General features: G+C 51.2%; 1 protein-coding gene across 4 annotated transcripts in view; it reads right to left on the bottom strand.

The window, feature by feature from the left end:
* The window catches only part of SLC4A3 (solute carrier family 4 member 3), a 93,101-nt gene that overhangs the window by 62,536 nt on the left and 9,560 nt on the right, over positions 1 to 21,005 (bottom strand). For 3 of the 4 annotated variants that reach the window (XM_050969643.1, XM_050969642.1, XM_050969644.1), the window contains exons 2-6: positions 18,476 to 18,628; positions 15,272 to 15,428; positions 11,246 to 11,559; positions 10,741 to 10,880; positions 7,262 to 7,473 (exon numbers count right to left, since the gene is read on the bottom strand). In XM_050969643.1, coding sequence (XP_050825600.1) covers positions 7,262 to 7,473; positions 10,741 to 10,880; positions 11,246 to 11,559; positions 15,272 to 15,428; positions 18,476 to 18,529 — 877 coding nt within the window. In that variant the 5' untranslated portion in view covers positions 18,530 to 18,628. Of the gene's footprint in view, positions 1 to 7,261; positions 7,474 to 10,740; positions 10,881 to 11,245; positions 11,560 to 15,271; positions 15,429 to 18,475; positions 18,629 to 21,005 lie in introns of those variants that run through there. The other variant, XM_050969645.1, reaches the window with a different exon arrangement.

The following is a 21,005-nucleotide window of genomic DNA, read 5'->3' as shown; positions in this document are numbered from 1 at the left end:
CGGATTTCACTAGTTGTATGGTGTGTGTCTTTGTGCATGAATGTGCTTTATGAATGTGGATGTGATGCGAATGCATGTGAAAAGAAGCGTGTGGCTGGTGTGTGAGTGCAATGAGCATGTGTGATCTGTATGAAGTGAGGGCACAAGATGTGAATACACCTTTTAACACTATGTTCACAAGGCACATACCAAACTGACTTGCTGATGTATACATTTCTGCGCCTCCATCCTTGGAGAATATGAGCGTCATTTAGTCTCACAACACACCCGTGATGTAGGGAAATGTTATTTATCCCCATGCTGCAGGTGGCAACAGGGGCCCAACAAGCCTGAGGTCACACAGTGAATCTCCCAATGGGAAACCCCAATCCAATAGCAGGGGCAGCATTCTGCACTGGTCTCCTGAGGAACAGCCCCAGGTAACGTTCCCTTGAGGTTCTAGGAGCCTGAGAAGCCATGGCAAGGCCCTGCCTGTGAAACTGAAGAGGCCAAGCCTCTCACTACCTCCTCTAGTGGCCTCTTGTAGTCGGTAAATACGAAGGGCCAGACGATGGAGCTTGGCAGGCTCTGCATAAGGGCACTCAGGGCAGGTGAGCAATTCCCTATAAATACTGCCTGTGGGGATCTCTTTGGAAGAAAGCATTGGAATCTCTCACTACCTCTGCTAGGAGCGGTGGATCCCTTGGTCACCATGATGGAAGGCAGCTGACAAAGCTAAAGGACTCAACATGGAAAGATGGGCCTACATCCTCCAAAACCAGCCATGGGTTTGGGTATCTCAGTAAGGGACCCAGCCTGAGGCACCTCAGGCCCAGTTTTTTCAGAAGGGCTCCCAATGGCTTCAGTTGGAGTTCTGGGTGCTCTGCCCATCCACAGATCAAGCTCAAGGTATCTGAAGTTCAGCACCTAAAATTAGAGGTCACTATTGTAAATCTGGCCCTTGTTCTGAGTCAGCAGCAGGAGACTATCGGCTAAGGCTTGTGTAAACAGAGGCCTAATGTGTGACAAGCCTGCTGTGCTCTAAGTCACTGTGTGGCCCTGCAACCACACACTAAAAGTTCTCTAGTGCAGGGGCTCTCAACCTTTTTCTTTCTGAGCACCCCCCCAACATGCTATAAAAACTCCATGGCCACCTGTGCCACAGTAACTGGTTTTCTGCATCTAAAAGCAATGGCTGGCGTTCAGGGGTAGCAAGCAAGGCAGTTGCCAGGGGCACTGTGAAGCTAAGTTGCTCAGGCTTCTGCTTCAGCCCCAGGTGGTGGGGCTCAGGGCCCCAACACTTCTCCCCCATGCAGTGGGACTTCGGCTTTCTGCCCTGGGCCCCAGCAAGCCTAACACTGGCCCTGCTTGGCAGACCCCATGAAACTTGCTCGTGGACCCCCAGGGGACCCCAGACTCCTGGTTGAGAACCACTACTCTAGTGCACTGACGTCCTGCTGTTACAACCTATGGAACTTTAGTGTGCAATAACAAGGTCCATGTGGCCAGTTAATGTGTGGCTTGCCAGTGCCCTGTAGGCTTTCATCCAGCTTGCTGAGCACTGCGTTCAGTGTAGACAAGCCCTAACACACTCAGCATAGTCGTCTGCCCCACCCTGGCCTAAAGCCAAACATCTAAGAACACCAGAGACTGCAGTAGTTGCCTTATCACTACCTTTTTGTGATTGTGCCAGGAGTGAAGTGTGAGACAGGATGATAACTAGTGAGATAGAAGCTGGGAATGGAGAGAGGGGATGGATCACTTGATGACTGCCTGTTCTGTTCATTCCCTCTGAAGTACCTGGCATTGTCCACTGTAAGAAGACAGGATACTGGGCTAGATGGACCATTGGTTTGACCAAGTATGGCTGTTCTCATGTTCAATTTCCAAACACAGTTTATTGATCAAAGATCTAATGATTGGTACGTGTCCCTCCCAAAGGAAGTCATCGAGAGTCTCCTCCACTAAGAGACTCAGCAGGTTCTCCCCGGCCTTCATCAGCCAAGCAGCACCTGTGCCAGACAGTCAAGCCATGGCCCAAAGCTCCCTAGCACCTAAAGAACCTTATTTTGCAGCTGACACAAAGACTGGGGACGGGTAGATAATGCAGAGGACAGGTAAGCGATACAGAGCGATCTGGTGCACTTGGTGAGTGGGGTACAAGCAAACAATACTTGTTTTAATATGGCTAAATGTAAGTGTATCTATATAGGAACAAAGACTGCAGGCCACACTTACAGGAAGTGGGGAACTTTATCCTGGCAAGCAGGGACTCTGAAAAAGGCGTGTGGATCATGGTGGATAATTCACAGAACATGATCCATCAGTGTGACACTGTGGCCAAAAGCGCTAATGAAATTCCCCTGCTTATGGATCCAAGCATTACAAGTAGGAGCAGAGAGGTTATTTTACCTCTGTATTTGGCACTGGTGTGGCCACTGTGGAAATACTGTACCCAGGTCTGGTGTCCACAGTTCAAGGAGGATGTTGATATATTGGAGACGGTTCAGAGAAGAACCTCGAGAATGAATAAAGGATTGGAAAACTTGCCTTATAGTGACGGACACAAGGAGCTCAATATATTTAGCTTAACAAAGAGAAGGTTAAGGAGTGATTTGATAATAGCCAATAAGCACCTAGACGGGGAACAAATATTTGATAATGGGCTCTTCAGTTTAGCAAAGATCTGCCAGGATCTAACGGCTGGAAGAAGCAGCTAGACAAATTCAGACAGGAAATAAGGTGTATATTTTTAGCTGTGAGAATAAATAACCCTTAGAACAGTTTACCCAGCATAGTGGTCAATTCTCCATCACTGACTATTTTTAAATCAAGATTGGATTTAAAAAAAAATATGTTGTAGTTCAAAAGAAACTATTGTGGGGCAGGCCTCTGGCCTGTGTTATGCAGGAGGTCAGACTAGATGATCACAATGGTCTGGCCTTGGAATCTACGAATCAAAGTGCATGTTGCTGGCTGAAACTCAAACAAAAAAGACTGTTCTCTTCCCTGAAACAACAGCTCCAGCGAAACCTGAGGGATGGCATCTGCAAACTAAAAAACTTCTGACAGGAGCACCCCAATCTGTGACTGGACTGAGACCACCTAGCTTGACCATGCTGTGCTTTACCAAGAACAGATCTGCTGACTGAGATTTACCGATGTCACAGTGAAGATAAAGAAACCCATCTTTGCTTCCTCCACACCCTTAAGATAAGCTTTCAAAGAGACTGAGCACTGAGTCAGTCCAACTCAGAAACCGCTGCTGGTAAAAATAAACCACCAAAGAAGGTGGGGGAAGACCAGCCACATAAACCCAGGGAATGCCGGAGTCAAGTGTAAATCATCAAATTTCAAAGAATGGAAGTAACAAAAAGTGGGCTTGACAACTCATCAAGCACTTTCCTTTCTATTCCCATCATCTTTATTAGCAACAGTTTTACAGCAGCACCTCAAGGCATCAGCCAAGGGCAAGACCCCAGCACACTGGGTGCTGCACAGACCAAAGCAAGGCAGTGCCTGCCCCCCAGTATGTCCGCTCCAAAGAGGGCAAGAGGAAGGAAGGGTTATCGCCGTTTTACACATGGGGATGGGGCAACTTTCCCAGGCTCACACCAAGAGTCTGCAGCAGAGCCAGAAATGGAATCCCAAGCTACTGAATCCTAGCCCAGGGCTTTAACCACAAGCCCATCTTGCCTCTTGTGAGCTCCTTGGGCCTGGGACAGCACCCAAGACAAGGGGGGGGCCTTTGGGCAGTTACCGCAATAAAACACAAGTAGTAATACTGCTGGCTTCAGGCTGCTTTTGCTGCCACCTCCTAACAAAACCCACATAACAACACCCATGCAGCCTACCCTGCCCTGGGAAGAGATGGGCAACAGGACCCAGGGCTGGGCTCTCTGATTTCTATATAATCGCTGGGAGGGCCTCCAAAACCAGGTGAGTGGATGGACAAGGTGATGATAAAAGGAGAGGAGAAAGAAACTGCTCCCAGCATATTCTCTCTCCCTCCCTCCCTCCCTCTCTCTCTCTCTCTTTCGCACAGGCACATGCACATACTCCTCCTCTCTTTCATGCCTCTTCTCATCTTTCTTCTTTCTCCAGTCACTGGACCTTGCCCAGCTGCCCAGCAGCAGGTTTCACACCCAGGGCCACACATACTACTAAATCCTTCCTCACTATCTTCAGTCCACACTGCAGAGCTGAGAACTTGATACCAGCTGATAGTGCAGTCAGATCCCAGACCCCAGCTCAAATTCCTGCAAACAGCAACAGCCTGAGACTTTGCCCTAGGCTTTGCATATCCTCAGACGACCAGGCTACGCCAGCTTGGTGCCAAAGACAAATGACAAAATGTTGTTTCCACAATAAGTTCCAGTCCAGAGCTGCATCTTCCCTGGCTGTGGGGCAGACCACTCCGGATTTGCATCCAAGATTGCTCAGGTAAGACAGCGACAGAGAAATGCCTCAACACCACAGTGATTGGTCCTACACAAACACCGAGACACAACACAGACAGTGGGCAGCGTCTTCCAAGTGCTCAGACACAGGGGCACATAGCGGAAACAGTGGGAACTGTCTGGATGGGAGCTGTGTGCCACAAACTCTATCTCAGGGGCACCTATTCTAAGACACAGAGCAATGGACAGACAGCACTCTGCATGTGTGAGTGAGTGAGAGAGAGAGCTCAGTCAGGGCTCTGAGCCCTTCACTGCAGTGCAAGAGTGCAGGTCAGGTACTTACAGACGGGCTCCCCACCAGGGTAACCCAGTTGGTTTCTGATGACCTCCCATAAATCATAATCTTCAAAACTGAGGGCAAACTCCTCCAAGTCTTCATAGCCGACTGCATTGTGGATGCAGCTGCCTATCCCCAACTCTGGGCTGTCACCCCCTCCTGCTTCATCTCCATCATGAATGGCCGTCATTGTGTCCTTGGCAAGGTCAGGGGTCAAGACTCATGAGCTATGCACCACACTTGCAAGACCAGAGTTTGGTGTCGTTTATCTGAGTTCCAGAAGACGAGCTTCCCAGCAAGGTCTCTGCTCTGGATGACCTGTCAGGATTTTCGTAGCACCATGGAGACCACTATGCCCTCACTGTTTGGGTCCCCCTCAGCTGGGGGAAGGCATGTGATGCTGGTGGCAGCAGCCCTAGTAACTGATGAACTCCTGGAGAGAAAGGTTCCACTGGGGGAGGTTTGCTGCAGGAAAGACTGTAATGCAGAGCTTTCTCCACTCGCTCCCTGAGCCAAGGGGGGCTCTTCGTCAGCAGAGGAGTTTCCTGCTGGAGGGCCAGAGACCCTGTGCATGTGTAGCACTGCCTGCTCCTCTCCTGCTCTCCCAGCTTTGGTGACTCCCTCCCTCCCTCTCCAGCCTGGAAAGCAGCCTATTGAATTCTCCATGTCCTCAGGCCCAGAGCATGCATTTCCATGACGTCTCTTCCATCTGCTCTCATGTACACACGGGGCAGATCTCAGGACACATGCTGCACCCCAAGGGCCCCAGGTACCTCTTTAAACAACAGGAAACACAAGTCACAGGTCCCAGCTGGGCAACAATTATCCAATGATTCTGGGCTTGAGCTCCCTCAGAGTCATTTCAGCAGGGGTTTCTCCCTTTCTCAGAGAGGACAGCTCCTCATACAAGGCTGCTGCAATACTGGCACTGTCCTGGCAAGCAAAGTCACTGCTAGCTGGGAAAGTACGTCAAGAGGAGAGGAATGGAACTAAGGGATGCATGGAGCCCTAAAATCAAGAGGGTAAAAGGATGGAGGTGAGAAAAGCACAGAGCCAAGGGGTGGGAGGTGAGGAAAGGCTTGGAGCTACGTGAGTGAGTCTGAACTGAGGGCATAAGTAGAGTGGAAGCGGGGAGTCAGAGGCAGGGCAGAAGGGGGCTGCAGGTTGGGATTGAGGGACAGTAGCAGAGCTGTGGGAATGGGAAAGAGAGCTAAGGACTGCAGGGCAGGATAGAAGAGCATCAGCAGAGTGGAAGGGAGAAGCCTGGGGCTGGAATAGCAGGAAGGGTGGAGAGCTAATGGGGAAGAAGTGTTAGCTGAGGTCTCTTATTCCAGGACAGTAAGTGACTGTTGAGACAGTGGTGCCTGCGAATGCAGTGAACGGTCTCCAGACAAAGCTGTAAGAAGTGTTTAGACTCGAGACTGTCTAAACCGCCAGGTCAGAGGCACATCTGGTAACTGGGGCCCTGGGTCTCTCTCCAAGGTCCCCTGTATTCCACACCAGAAGGGGACAGCTCCCTGTGTGACAATGAGGATGGTTCTATAGACCCCAAAACTCTTTACAAACTCACTAAACTGATACAAGCTCCCCAGGAATCACCCACCCTCGCTGTCAGGCAGCCTCAGCTCGCGGTAGGGGGAAGGGGAGGGCAAAGCACAGGGACACCACATACCAGCAGGGGAGCTGGGATCATTTTTATAGCAGAGGTGCTGAAAGTGGCGACTATATATTTGGTTATTACTACAGTCAAGCCAGGGCGTGCTGCCACACCCTCATAATCGCTAGTCCCAGCACCCCTGCACACCAGGTTCAGACAGGAAGTGAAGCAAAATCCTGTCACCAAAGGAAACTCTTGGCAGTATCTAGGGAGGCAGACTGCAATTCCCCCAGGCGGAATTGGATCAGGCCAAGGGTGTTAAAACCGCACCCCTGCTACAAGGACCCTGGGGTCTGTCACGACTCACCATAAACTGCCAGGACTTCGGTTCAACTTTTCAACTAAAATTCAGCACAGCACTGGGAAAACAGCAGGGGACATGTTTCCTGGCCCCTGCATCCAAGGAATGGGGGGACCATCCACCAGGCTCAGCTCCCAGGGGGATGACAGAGTCTTAGGGATGAAACAAAGTGGGGAGGGAAGGTATGGCTGGGTTACTCAGACTTTAGACCCAAGAGGATGGGCCTGGGGGTAAAGGCCCAGGCCTGATGCCGAGGGGGATGGGCCGTGGGGGGGGAGTGGGAGAAATGCCCAGGCCTGATGCCCAGGAGGACACGCCTGGGGTGGGTGGGGAGGAGAAATGCCCAGGCCAGATGTCCAGGAGGATGGGCCGGGGGGTGGGGGAAGAAACGCCCAGGGGGATGGGTCTGGGGGTGGGTGGGGAGGAGAAATGCCCAGGCCTGACACCCAGAGGGATGGGTCCGGTGGGTGGGGGGGAAGAAATGCCTGGGGGATGGGCCTGGGGGGAAGAAATGCACAGGCCTGATGCCTACAGGTTGGGTAGAGGGTGGATGACACTTGTACAAATGTCACAAAGCTGGGCCTCACTTTTCATGTCGTCCAGGTCAGCAGACGCCAGCATCTGGGCCTCGGCCTCATCGGTAGGGACGCGCTGGTACACTGCACTCTCCAGAGTGGTCATGCTGCCGATGCACACCCGCTCCTTCAGGTCATAACTCACCCTCTGCCCACTCACCACCTGGCTCCAGGGCTTGCGCCTGTCCCATCCCCAAGATGGACATTCTCTGGGCCCCGGGAGGCTGAGGAAACAAATGAGGAACCTGGCAGTAGCAGCAAAGCAGAGCTGGCAGCGCTGGAGTGGGATGGAACGGGGAGAGGCTGTTCCCAGTCTGAGCTCCTCTTTGTAGGTCTTTTCTCACGAGATCATCCTCTGGGCTGAAGGGTCCCCCCGGCCCTGACCTCAGACCCAGTTATCTGAACAGCTTCTGAGGAGCAGCCATGTCACAGGGACTCCCAAACTATAGCTAGGGGCTCACCCTTAGCCCTTCAAGAAGCGAGGTCCAGTGAATACTGCTCCTGCTTCCTCTCCCACACGGTAAGCCCCCCTTCCTTACACGGGATGGAACTCCCTTCTGGGCCCACAGCCTCACAGTTCTTGCTCTGTGTCCACAAGCCCTGGCCTGGCCTGCACCGCTGCGTCCCAGCCTGTGGGTCAGGAACAAGGCACAAAGGAAAGTCAGTCTGGAAGGGCAAGCTCCTCCCTCCCTGGCATGGTGCCCCCCAGGTGATACCCCTGCTGGTAAGGGAGCCTAGTGTGGGGGCAACCATCTGTACCTGGGAACCAAGAAGGCTGTATCCAGACCCTGCCCCAGTTGGGTCCTGTAGCCCACCTGGCTGAGCAAGTGAGTGATTCGGGGACCAGGGTGGGCACATGCTGGCACCCTTCCCTCCTTCTCAGGCAAACCCACATGGTGAGAGAGACGGGGAAGTGGAAGGAAGGGGAGCTTGGATCCAAGGATTTCCCCAGCCTCCGCCTCTTGTGTCAGAGTCCAAGGAGAATTCACAGATTCCAAGGCCAGAAGGATCCTTGGGATCATGTAGTCTGACCTCCGGAATAACCCAGGCCAGAGACCTGCACCACAATAATTCCTAGAGCAGAGCTTTTTAAAATATTCCAGTCTTGAATTAAAATGGTCAGTGATGGAGAATCCACCACGACACTTGGTAAGTTGTTCCAATGGTTAAATACTCTCACCATTAAAAATGTACCCGATTTCCAGTCTGAACTTGTCTAGTTTCAACATTCAGCCATTGGCTCATGTTAGGCCTTCCTCTGCCAAACTGAAGACCCCATTATCAAAGATCTGTTCCCCATATGGGTATTTATAGACTGTGATCAAGTCATATATTAATATTCTCTTTTATAAGCAAAAGAGATTGAGCTCTTGGAATCTATGACTATCAGGGCTTGTCTTCACGCACAGCGCTGCACCTGTGCAGCCGTGTCGGTGTAGTGCTTTAGTGAAGGGGTCAACAAACATGTGGACAAGGGGGAGCCAGTGGACGTAGTGTACTTAGATTTCCAGAAAGCCTTTGACAAGGTCCCTCACCAAAGGCTCTTACGTAAATTAGGATGTCAGGGGGTAAAAGGGAAGGTCCTTTCATGGATTGAGAACTGGTTAAAAGACAGGGAACAAAGGGTAGGAATTAATGGTAAATTCTCAGAATGGAGAGGGGTAACTAGTGGTGTTCCCCAAGGGTCAGTCCTAGGACCAATCCTATTCAATTTATTCATAAATGATCTGGAGAAAGGGGTAAACAGTGAGGTGGCAAAGTTTGCAGATGATACTAAACTGCTCTAGATAGTTAAGACCAAAGCAGATTGTGAAGAACTTCAAAAAGATCTCACAAAACTAAGTGATTGGGCAATAAAATGGCAAATGAAATTTAATGTGGATAAATGTAAAGTAATGCACATTGGAAAAAATAACCCCAGCTATACATACAATATGATGGGGGCTAATTTAGTTACAACGAGTCAGGAAAAAGATCTTGGAGTCATCGTGGATAGTTCTCTGAAGACATTCACACAGTGCAGTGTGCAGAGGCGGTCAAAAAAGCAAACAGGATGTTAGGAATCATTAAAAAGGGGATAGAGAATAAGACTGAGAATATATTATTGCCCTTATATAAATCCATGGTACGCCCACATCTCGAATACTGCGTACAGATGTGGTCTCCTCATCTCAAAAAAGATATACTGGCACTAGAAAAGGTTCAGAAAAGGGCAACTAAAATGATTAGGGGTTTGGAAAGGGTCCCATATGAGGAAAGATTAAAGAGGCTAGGACTCTTCAGCTTGGAAAAGAGGATACTAAGAGGGGATATGTTAGAGGTATATAAAATCATGAATGATGTGAAGAAAGTGGGTAAGGAAAAGTTATTTACTTATTCCCATAATACAAGAACTAGGGGTCACCAAATGAAATTAATAGGCAACAGGTTTAAAACAAATAAAAGGAAGTTCTTCTTCACGCAGCGCACAGTCAGCTTGTGGAACTCCTTACCTGAGGAGGTTGTGAAGGCTAGGACTATAACAGCGTTTAAAAGAGAACTGGATAAATTCATGGTGGTTAAGTCCATTAATGGCTATTAGCCAGGATGGGTAAGGAATGGTGTCCCTAGCCTCTGTTTGTCAGAGGATGGAGATGGATGGCAGGAGAGAGATCACTTGATCATTGCCTGTTAGGTTCACTCCCTCTGGGGCACCTGGCATTGGCCACTGCTGGTAGACAGACACTGGGCTAGATGGACCTTTGCTCTGACCCAGTACGGCCATTCTTATGTTCTTATGAAGATGTTATTATGCTGCCGGGAGAGCTTCTCCTATCGGGGGAGTTAGCTACACCTCTCATGCAAGTGGGTTATGTCAGTGGGAGAAGCTGGGGATTAGGTCAGTGTAACTGCGTCGCTCAGGATGTGGATTTTAAAGCATTAGAAAATAAGCCTAGGCCAGGTCTACACTACTCCTAGCCTGGGCATGTTTTCTAATGCTTTAATCATTCTTGTGGCTCTTCTCTGAACTCTCTCCAATTTATCAACATCCTTCGTGAACTGTGAACACCAGACCTGGGTGCAGGGTTCCAGAAGCGGTCACCTCAGTGCCGAATACAGAGGTAAAATAACCTCTCGACTCCTGTGTTTGTGCGTCTCAGGATCCCATTAGCTCTTTTGGCCACAGCATCACACTGGGAGCTCATATTCAGCTGATTCTTCACCATGACCCCCAAATCTTTCTCAGAGTCATTGCTTCCCAGGAGAGAGTCTCCCATCCTGCATGTATGGCCTTCATTCTTTGTAAATTCATGCTTCTAGGAACATTTAGCCATTAAAGTGCACATTGTTTGCTTGCGCCCAGCTTACCAAGGCCTCCAGATTGCGCTGCAACAATGATTGCTCCTCTTTATTCTTTACCTCTCCCATAATTTTTGTATTATCTGCAAACTTTATCAGCGATGATGTTATGTTTTGATCAATCAGCCAGCCCCAGGTCAAGTCCATCCTACCTGCCAAGAGAGGCCAGGCTCGTCTCCTGCAGCAAGTCAGCACGGTGTGGCATCGGTGACATGACACCACACTCCTTCTCCACATGGAACCATGCAGAGGCCAAGGCACTGCAGGATTCATCGTCACTCCCAATGGTGAACTGCAGAGAGGAGACATCTTTGAGCACAAGAACCAGACCCTCCCCACAGGGAAAGGATGGTCCTAGATCTTCCCCCCACTGCTCCCCTCAGATGTGAGCCATTCTAGACCTAACCCTCTGCCACTCAGGGAATGGACCATCCCATACCCTCCCCACTAAGCACTGCTACCCACAGTATAGAGCCAGCCAGACCTATGCCACCCAGAGTATGGACCATCCTAGCCCCTCCTCCCCAGAACGTGAACTCTCTCAGCTCTTCTCACCACCTAGAGCATAGCCCATCCCAGACTCTACCCCTCATTGACCCCCAGCACACAGTGGTGGAGCCTGCCAGACTCTCCCGGCCCCTCCCACCCCAGCCTTGCCTTTGGTTTGCTAGGGAGCTCAGGCTGAGGAGTGTCCTTCTTCTCATGAGCCTCTGACTCTGACTCTGGTGAGACCTCTTTCTCCAGGGCCTCTTCTGCCTCCGACTCTCCTTCCTCCTCCTCGTCCCCCTCTTCCTCCTCCTTCACTTCCTGGATGGTGGGAGTGATGTCTGAGGGGGGCACGGAGGTTTTCTTCTTTTTCCTCTTTCTCCTCTTCCTCCGGCTGGCATGGGAGAGCCTCTTCTGGAACTTGAGGGCAGGAGGCAGGTGGGTGGAAAGGGGATGGTGGATGTGGTGGGAGGTTTGGCGATGGACTGAGAAAGACAGAGAGAGTCAGGGACAGGAGGCAGCAGGGACAAACACTGCCAGACACCTCAGAAATCACTCCAGGAATCTGCACGGAGGGGGGATTAAGTGCTGGAGGAGAGCCCACAGGGCCAGAGTAAACCTCCTTAGCTATGTGGCAAGGATATGAGCCAGGCCTGCTTGGTAACCCTCACTAGCCCATCATTACACTCCATGATGGAGCTGTCTCTGTTCAATGCGCTGCAAGGCAGGGGAGGGCACATCCAGTGGGCTACTGAGAGCTTCAAGGCCAACAGGCTGCCCGTGCTCCTTAGCCTGGTAGAAGTAGGATGGACCTTTTACAAACTGCCCTCCTCTGTCCACAAAAATGCTAGAGGCCACATCTTTTAGGGCCTTCTAATTCCAGGTGCACCATGAGAGCACAACCATGTAGGCGGCCCAGTACCTGACTGCAGGTGCAAATTCAGTCCTTAGTGACCAGCGTGATAGAACTTGGGCCTGCAGGTACCAATGGAAGGCTACTTTTTAAAAATCTGGATCAAAACCAAGAAGAGACAAGCTTTTCGTTTGAACCAATCCACAGAAAGGAATTTGCTGGTATGAAGCCACAGGAGTCACAGGGACTGTGCAACAAGAAGAAATTAGCGGCATTACTGTGCATTGCCTCAAATACACTAATTGTCACCACACTGGTGTACTAGGAAACATAAACTTATCATTCCACATGAAAGGAAAGAAAGCTGCTTTTGCAGGGTTTTACTAGAGACAGAGAGTCTCCCCAAGACAACCTGCTGGAGACACACTGACCCTGTGGGACCTGGAGCAGAGACATTGAGACAGCCAGAGAGGCAGCTGGAAGTCACCAAAACACTGGTGGCTACGCAGGGTGTGCAGCTTTGGATCTACGTAGCAGCTCTTTCTGCCACATTTTGTGCAATCCACTTTTATTTCAGGCTTTCCCCTCTTTCCTATCATAAACCAATAAAATCTGCTTGGATTGAAAAGTGGTCTACAAAGGACTGTTTAAAATGGGAGCTTGCACCCGCTCCTCTGTACACAAGCCAGCCAGATTCACTGTTGTTCCAGTTTTGCTTTGGTTTGGTTTTTCAAGCATTTTGTAATGGTGTTTTGGGTGGGAGGGGATTTTGTTTGTTTTTTGGACTTGTTTTTTTCCCTGAGAAATATCAGGATTGTTAAGTCTGCCCTGCCCTGGTCCTACTGGAGAAGCTTTTGGCCAGGCAGAAGGGTGCCTCAGGGACGTGTATTATGAGCTCTCAGGCATCAATTGAAGGAGCAGAGCTCTTACTCTTTAACAAAAGTTTCTTTCACCCAAAACGTTCATTGGCCATTTGAGTTAAATATTCATGCCCAAAACCAAACTGGAACCAAAGCACTTTACACAGACGGCAGACCAAAAATCCCCCTTGTGGTGCTGCTCCAGCTTCCACTCCCTTGGCTCTTCTCTGCTCACAATAGAGTCTCCAGAGTGTGCAAGACCTGAATTGCTTAAGACCTATTAAGTGGGTGGGGGGGGGAATGACAGACCTAAATCCACCAGTGCTACCGGGGCTCTTTCACCAGCATAAAGGCACAAACAAAGGTGCAAGCCCACTCTTCCCTTTGCAGCTCCCCTCTGAGACCACTGGAATGGGTCATCATGTGGCAAGTTAAGCTGAGACAGAGAACCTGAACACTGACCTGATGGAAGGCTTGAGCTGCCTGCCAAGGGCAAGAGATTCTGCAATCTCTATCCCAAAACAGTGCTGAGAAAGGGCTGGCTTATGCCTGCTTGGCCACCAGAAGAGAGGAACTCTACACTTGACCTCTGTGCACTGGGCCTTCTGAGTCAGGATTGAGCATTCGTAACAAGAAAGCACATCTCAGAGCTAAAACCACCACTTCTCTCTTCTAAATACAGGATTTGCACATTCTCCCATGATTCACCCACACCTTGGTACCTCCTCCCAACTTGTCCCTCTGCCCCTTTGTGTGCACCCAGCATATCCTCTCCTTCCCTGCTCCACGGCCTCTCTTGTCCACCTGGAATGCTCTACCTCATTGGTGGCTCAGACACTCAACCGCTCCTTTTAAATCTGTCTTCAACAAGATAAATATAGAAAAGGAGTTTGAACAATCCGTCTGGAAGGAAGAGCCTGTACAATGGCTCCTGGCAAGGAGCAGGGGATGTTTGTAAAATCTGAACATATACAATTCCGTGGGCTCAGATGATGTCATTCTAGGATCTTAAGAGAATTAGCTCATGAATTTACTGACCCACTGATAATTAGTTCTGAAGAGTCCTGGCTAATGTGGAGAGGCATCAAAATACTAGAGGAAAACAAATGTGGTCCTGACTTCCAAAAAAGAAAAGAAGAATGAGCATCTCAATCACCACTCAATAAGGCTCCTTCTCTCTCCAGAAAAATATTGGACACTAAAAATCTAGAGTCAGTTTTTCAGAGAAACCTCTGTCCTGGTGGCACAAGCAAACACCTCCATGCACACACTTCCAGCACTAACACCGGTGTATGCAGGTGATACTTCTGAGTGGAAGTTCGATCACTAATCTATTCAGGTGTTAGAATCTGTCATCTTAAGACACAACTGTTAGTGCCCAGCAACTCCATGTCCAGGTGATTGCGTGCACTGATGTTTTGAAAATATGGAAGCTGGGGGAAATGGAAGCATGAGTAATAAGCAGCTGTTGCGCATGGTTTATAGCAAACAGAGACATCAGTGCTTTTTTGACAGAAATTCCAAAGGAGTGGCCAACTAGAAAGCAGCATGTGTGATATATGTGAAATTTAATAACATATTTGAGATTGTCTCACACAAAATCTAAACTGGAAAATAATCTGAAACTGACGTGCAGTGAAACACCAGAGCTTGGAAAATTTGTCAGACACTTGCTAGTCAGAAGACGAAATCTACTGGCTTCCCTCTCTGTCCCTCACCCCTGGCTGCTGAGGGCAGTCTCTGCTGCTCTGGCCCTTCTGTGAACAGCTCCCATGCCTGCCTCTCCTGCTGTTCCCCAAGCAGCTGCAGAATGAAACCAACATGATTCTGAAAGACAAAGTGGATGAGGTAATATCTTTTATTGGACCAACTTCTCTCACTAACTGCAGTTGGTCCAGTAGAAGATACTACCTCATCCACCTTGTCACTCTAATACCCTGGGACTGACGTGGCTACAACACCATTGCATAGAACACGATTCTGGTCAGTTTCATGGCCGCTATTGAGAAAGCTATAGGCATGCCTGAACCTGTGGCACCAGGAGCTTTGAAGCTGTTTATCTGCAGATTCAGAAAAGCAGCTTGTCTTCAGGCCGCATTTGGAAGTTTCTTCACAGACATAAGGTCAAGAGATGTTTTTCAACAGAAAACTTAAGTTCTGTGGAAATTGCTGTGATGGTTCCCAGTTGCCAGGGTGAGGAGGTGAGTGTATTCCCAGCCTCTGAGGAATGCTATCCTGTGGACTGAAAGTGGCTAAACCTTTACACAAGAGGTGACTATAAAAAGTAGCTGACAGAGAATGGGGGCTACAGGCATGGGGCCGAGACTGGGTATATGCAACCACTCCCTTAACGGTCTGCAAGAAGTGGGTAAACAGCACATTACTGAGATCTGCAGACCAGACTGAGCCCCAAAGGTATAGAGGGGTTTGGTCTGAAGGACAGTTGTGGGCACAGAGGCGGGTAGAGTGTTCAAACCTACGTACATTCAAAATCTCTCTCACTGTAGTTGCGTCTCTGCTCTTCCAGATCCCTTGATGCTGACTTGCTTATCAGGTCCCCAAACCTCTTGATTGACAAGGTCTTATCCAAATCCTCATCATCCTCGGCAGGGAGAAAGGCCTTCTCAGCATTAATGCTGTCCTGCACAGAAACAGCCGGATAGCAATCAAACCCTGTATAGCCCTCCAGATCTCAGGGCCCCACAAATGGCACACCACTTCGCATGGGCTCAGGAGCTACCATGAAGCGGCAAACACTGTGAAGCTACTCACACCACAGTGATGCAGGCTATGAAAGTACCTGGGAGCAGAACCCCAATCTGAACTGAGAGCCAGAAAAAACAACACAGTAGGGGCCTCAAGCCTGGACCCCCCATATCCCAGTGGCCTCTCTTCATCATCACAGCCACTAGTACCTTGTCTGTGCTGCTCCAGTCTCTCCCCAGGGAAGGCGCTTACAACACCTACTAGTGAGGGGTCCATCCCATTGCCTAACTGCTCTCACAGATAAGGAATATATCCTGTGTTTTGATGGAACTTCCCCTGCTCGGTTCAGGCAACTGCAGAGTCTGTGCTAGTTTTCACCCTACAATCCTGCTGCTCCCTTTAGGTACGTAGTGAGGGTGGTACTGTGTCCTGGAGCTTCCACTTTCAATAGGGATGAGGGGCTAATGTCTCAAACCCACTCTCAAGGCCCCAGTGAGTGAGGAACTCAGAGGTGAGGCTTCCTCCCTACAGTTGCTCCTATGACACTGGCTGCCCCACACTCTCCCCTCTCTGATGAGGCCTGTGCCCCTAGTCTCTGGGGTGTCTGAACCCTGCTGGTTTACTTAGGAGTTTCTCACCTGCTGCCTCTTTATCTCAGGATGCACATGTCAGTGCTCTGCTTTTTCCTTGTACAGAGGCTACCACACTAGCTTGAACGCTAAGCTCTGGCACTTCGGCCCCTTTCACTTCCTAAGCAGAAGCAGCTGGTAAAATTTTCCACCAGCATAGCCCAAAATGCCAGTGCTGAGCTGTTGTGGACTCCTCTGTTTCCACGGTAACAGGAGGGCCAACTGTGACAGATCTGTCTGTGCTGACCTGGAATAGGCAGCAAAATGGCCTCAGCCAACCTCCCCCACACACTCCAAGCCTGCTCTCAGCCCCAGCAGCCCAGCTGGGGGCGCTGCTGCAAGCTGCCAGGAGCTGCTACCCTGCTGTGGGCTGCCCAGGGATTTGGGAACTGTGCCTCATAGAAACCAGACCCAGCAGGCCCTGGCCCTTTACTCTGTCCTGTAAGGAGCACTTGGTGTGACTGCGCTCTGGTGGGTGCTGAAGCCAGCTGTGTCCAGTTCTCCTTGCCCAGAAGGGCCACGAGGCAGAGGGGAGGATGGGGACAAAGGGAGAAGTGGGGAGAAAAGCCGTGATACTGCTGAGAAGTGCAAGACTTTGTCTGTCCATCTGTCTGTCACTGTCATTCACCTCAGTATCCAGGCATCAGCCACCCCTATAAGGCAGGGAGTGTGAATCTGACTTTCAAAAGGCTTCAGCTATACAGCTGCCATCGAAGCCAAGCCCAAGCGATGCACTGTCTTCTCCACTTTGACTCTCTGGCCACAGGAGTGTGCAGCACATTTCATTAGGGTGTGTACCCAGGGAATTTTATTTATTTATTTTTTTAAAGGTGAACATCATAAAGGTTGGGGTGCGGGAGGGAGTGCAGGGAGTGGGAGGGGGTGCGGTGTGCAGGAAGGGGCTCAGAGCAAGGGATTGGGGCAGAGGAGGAGTGCAGAGTTTATGAGGGGGCTCAGGGCAGGGGGTTGGGGTGCAGGAGTGGTGTGAGGTGCAGACAGGTGGCTTAGGGCAAGGAGTTGGGGTGCATGAGGGTGCAGGGTGCAGCAGGGAGCTCAGGACAGGGGGTTGGGGTGCAGGCAGGTGGCTTAGGGCAGGGAGTTGGGGTGCATGGGGGTGCAGCGGGGGCTCAGGGCAGGGGGTTGGGGTGCGAGGTGCAGACAGGGAGCTTAGGGCTGGGAGTTGGGGTGCAGGAGGGGTGCAGGGTGCAGGCAGGGGCTCAGGACAGGGAGTTGGGATGCAGGAGGGGTACAGGATGTGGCAGGGGGCTCAGAGCAGGGAGTTGGGGGCGGGGTGCAGGAAGGGGCTCAGGGCAGGGGGTTGGGATGCAGAAGGGATGCAACAGGGGGCTCAGGACAGGGAATTGGAGTGCAGGAGGGGTGCAGGCAGGGGGCTCAGGACAGGGGTTTGGGATGCAGGAGGGGTACAGGATGTGGCAGGGGGCTCAGAGCAGGGAGTTGGGGGCGGGGTGCAGGAAGGGGCTCAGGGCAGGGGGTTGGGATGCAGAAGGGATGCGACAGGGGGCTCAGGACAGGGAGTTGGAGTGCAGGAGGGGTGCAGGCAGGGGGCTCAGGGCAGGGAGTTGGGGTGCAGAAGGGGTACAGGGTGCAGGCAGGGGGCTCAGGGAAGGGAGTTGGGGGGTGGGGTGCAGGAGGGGTTCAGGCTCCAGCCCATCACCGCTTACCTGCAGTGGCGTGCTCCCTGCCTGCCTGCCCTGGCCCCACACCCAGGGCTGCCCAGAGGATTCAGGGGACCTGGGGCATAGCAATTTTGAGGGCCTCTTCCATAAAAAAAGTTGCAATATTATATTCTCGTGGGGACCCCTGCGGGGCCCGGGGCAAATTGCCCCACTTGCTCCCCCATCTGAGCGACCCTGCCCATGCCACCCTGCTCACCACGTCCTGGCACAGCCCCTGGGGGAGGGCCCAGGCCTCCAAGTGCTGTGCCTCCAGGTACCTCCCCCAAAGCTTCCATTGGCCACGGTTCCCAGCTCCCAACCAATGGGAGCTGTGGGGGGCGGTGCCTGAAGCAACACAGGGAGCCCTCTGCCCCCCTCCCCTCCCCCCGGGGCCCCAGGGACATGGGGCCGGCTGCTTCTGAGAGCAGCACGGGGCCTGCGGCACCACGGGGGCAAATCCCGCAGGCTGGATCCGGCCCATGGGCATTAGGGCGCACCCCATGCGCACGCCTGTCCCTGCTCTCACCGAGGCCTGAGGCACTTGGGAGACCAACAAGGACATCCCCAGATTCTGTGAATGCCCTGGCCAGAGCACAGGCAGATCTTTGCACATGGTCCTGCAAGAACAGGGCTCCTTAGGAAGGGCCAGAGTCATTACTGTTGGATTTCCACCTCACCTGCTGCAGGTTGACGAAGACACCTCCTATGGGAGGGGACTCTCCAGCTGCCATGTTGGTTCAAGACCTAAGGACCGTCATGCCAAGTCTGGGCAAATCTCAACCTTTCTCTTTCATGTGAAGGCATCCAGAAAACTTGGAGAGTGTCATAACCTGAGGGGAGAGAGCAGGACAAGACAATCTGTCATCTGCTGCACTAACCTGCTTGTGGCCCTTCATCCCTCCACTGGCTGCCATATGCAAAGGGCTCAGTATCTCCCGTTCAGTCAGGACATCCTCCCTTCATTGGGCAGCCCCTGAACCTAGCAGTGCAAGGCTTTGATTTTGTGCTGAGCAAATGGAGAGCTCCATTAGGATAGCACAGATTGCTCTGCCTGGTGCCAGCCCTGGTCCACTAGCCAGTGTGGAAGGGAGGACATAGCCCAGACATCTCTGCCCCTTTCCAAATGACTTATACCAGAGAGGGAGCAAGGGCTTAGCTGTCCCTGCTCACTGGGACTACTCCTGTGCTCTGTTCTTACAAGAGGAGAAAAGGCTTCTTGTGCCCCCACTCCCACATGTACTTGTGCAAAGGCAGATAACAAGTTGACCCCCAATGGGAAGGATAAACCAAGAAAGCCATTATGCAGAGAGGATGGGATGGGAGTAGGCAGAGTAAGATTACCATGTTAATTAGGTGAGTTAACTCCAGAGAGGACTGTGAGGAACTTCAGAGGGACCTAAACAAGCTAGGGCAATGGGTAACACGAGGACAAGTGGTTCAGTGTTGATAAATGCAAAGCAATGAACATTAGAAGAAAAATCTTAAACTTCTCATACACTTTCCAGAGTTCTAAAGGAACTGTATCAATACAGGAAAGGGATTTGGGCAGCTCCGTAGACAGCTCAATGGAGACCCCTGCTCAATGGGCAACTGGAATTATAAACAAGACGTGAAGAGCATAAGGGATGGGAAGGAGAACAACATAGAAAATATTATAATTCCCTTATGTAAATCAATGGTGTGGCCTAATGTACAATCGTGTGTGCAGTACCAGGCAACACATCTCACACGGGATACTGTAGACATAGAGGGGGGTCAGAGATGGGCAATGAGTATGATAAAGGGCCTGAAAAAACTCTCCTATGAAGAGAGACTGAAAAGATTTGGATTGTTACTTTAGAAAGGAGATGAAGAAGAGAGGACATGAGAGAAGTAGCTAAAATACTGAATGGGAATAAAGAAGGGAGATTGGGAACTCCTATTCTCCCTGTTTCATAGCATAACTTTGAAAAATGGGAGAGCCATGTCTCCCTTGGCCTAACCCTCCTTCCCCTACCTCCCAGTTCTGGGGGCCCAAATGTTGTTTGAACCCCGGGTGCCAATAAAAGTTAATCCACCTCTGGTTATGGGGTGTTTTGATCAATGTAGCAGTGGAAAAATATCTGCAGGTTTTGCATCTGTTCTGGCAGGATCTGGTGCTGCTTTGAGTGGGTGTGTCCTGGTCTGTGGGGAGATTGCTTCTGATGATGAGCTTGGTATGGCTGGGGGGTTGTCTGAAGGCCAGTAGCAGGGCTTTGGAAAAGATTTCTTTCAGGATGTGCTCCACATTGAGCATCGTTGTCATGGGCGACAGGTATGGCCAGGGGACACTAAGCCTCCCCTGGTGCAGCCACCACCAGACTCCTGGGACTGCCTGCACTCCACCCCTTCCCCGAGGTCCCCACCGCCCACCACTACCTGGCGAGTCGTTCCCTCTTCTCCTTCACTCCAGTGCCCCCCATAGAGGTTCCCACAGCTCGAGGCATCCCTCTCCCCCCGCCTGCCATGTCCTTCCATTCCCCACTGCTCCATGAGGCCCCCCTACCTGCCACATTCCTCCTTATGCCCCTCTCCTGGGAAGCCAGAGGGGGCTCAGCTCCAGTGGGTGGCCCAGGGGTCAGGCCAGCAGGTGGCCCAGAGTGGCTTGGGCCAGCAGGCTGCCTGGAGTGGCCTGGAATAGCTTGGGCAGGGCCGGCTTTAGGAACTGCGGGCCTGATTCAAATACCCGGTGGCGGTCCGGGTCTTTGGCGGCACTTTGGCAGTGGAGGGTCCTTCATTCACTCCGGGTCTTCTGTGGCACGGAAGGACCCCCTCCCCGCCAAAATGCTGCCGAAGACCCGGAGCACGTGAAGGACCCCCTGCTGCTGAAGTGCCGCCGAAGCGGGATATGTCTACAAAGAAGTACACTGCAATTTTGAGGCTGCACTCACAGGCCACACTGACAAGAAGGTGACCAAAACCCTTCCATGTGGCTCTAGTGGGATCTCGTGTGAGATACTGCATTCAGTTCTGGGTACAATGCCAGAAAGACATTAACAATTGGTATCTCAAGGATCCACTCTACAACCAGAGCTGTAATTAATGATCTTGGAAAGAGACTGAGCAAGGAGGTGGCAAAAGTACAGATGACACAGAATTATTTAGGGTTGTCAAGACTGGAGAAGACTGTGAAGATCTTCAGATGGAACTCACAAAATTAGGAGAATGGGCAGTATGGGCCATATGAAA

The sequence above is a fragment of the Gopherus flavomarginatus genome, chromosome 10 (genome assembly GCF_025201925.1).
Source record: "Gopherus flavomarginatus isolate rGopFla2 chromosome 10, rGopFla2.mat.asm, whole genome shotgun sequence".
In the NCBI taxonomy this organism is placed as follows: domain Eukaryota; kingdom Metazoa; phylum Chordata; order Testudines; family Testudinidae; genus Gopherus; species Gopherus flavomarginatus.
This window is presented reverse-complemented; position numbering and strand designations above follow the sequence as displayed.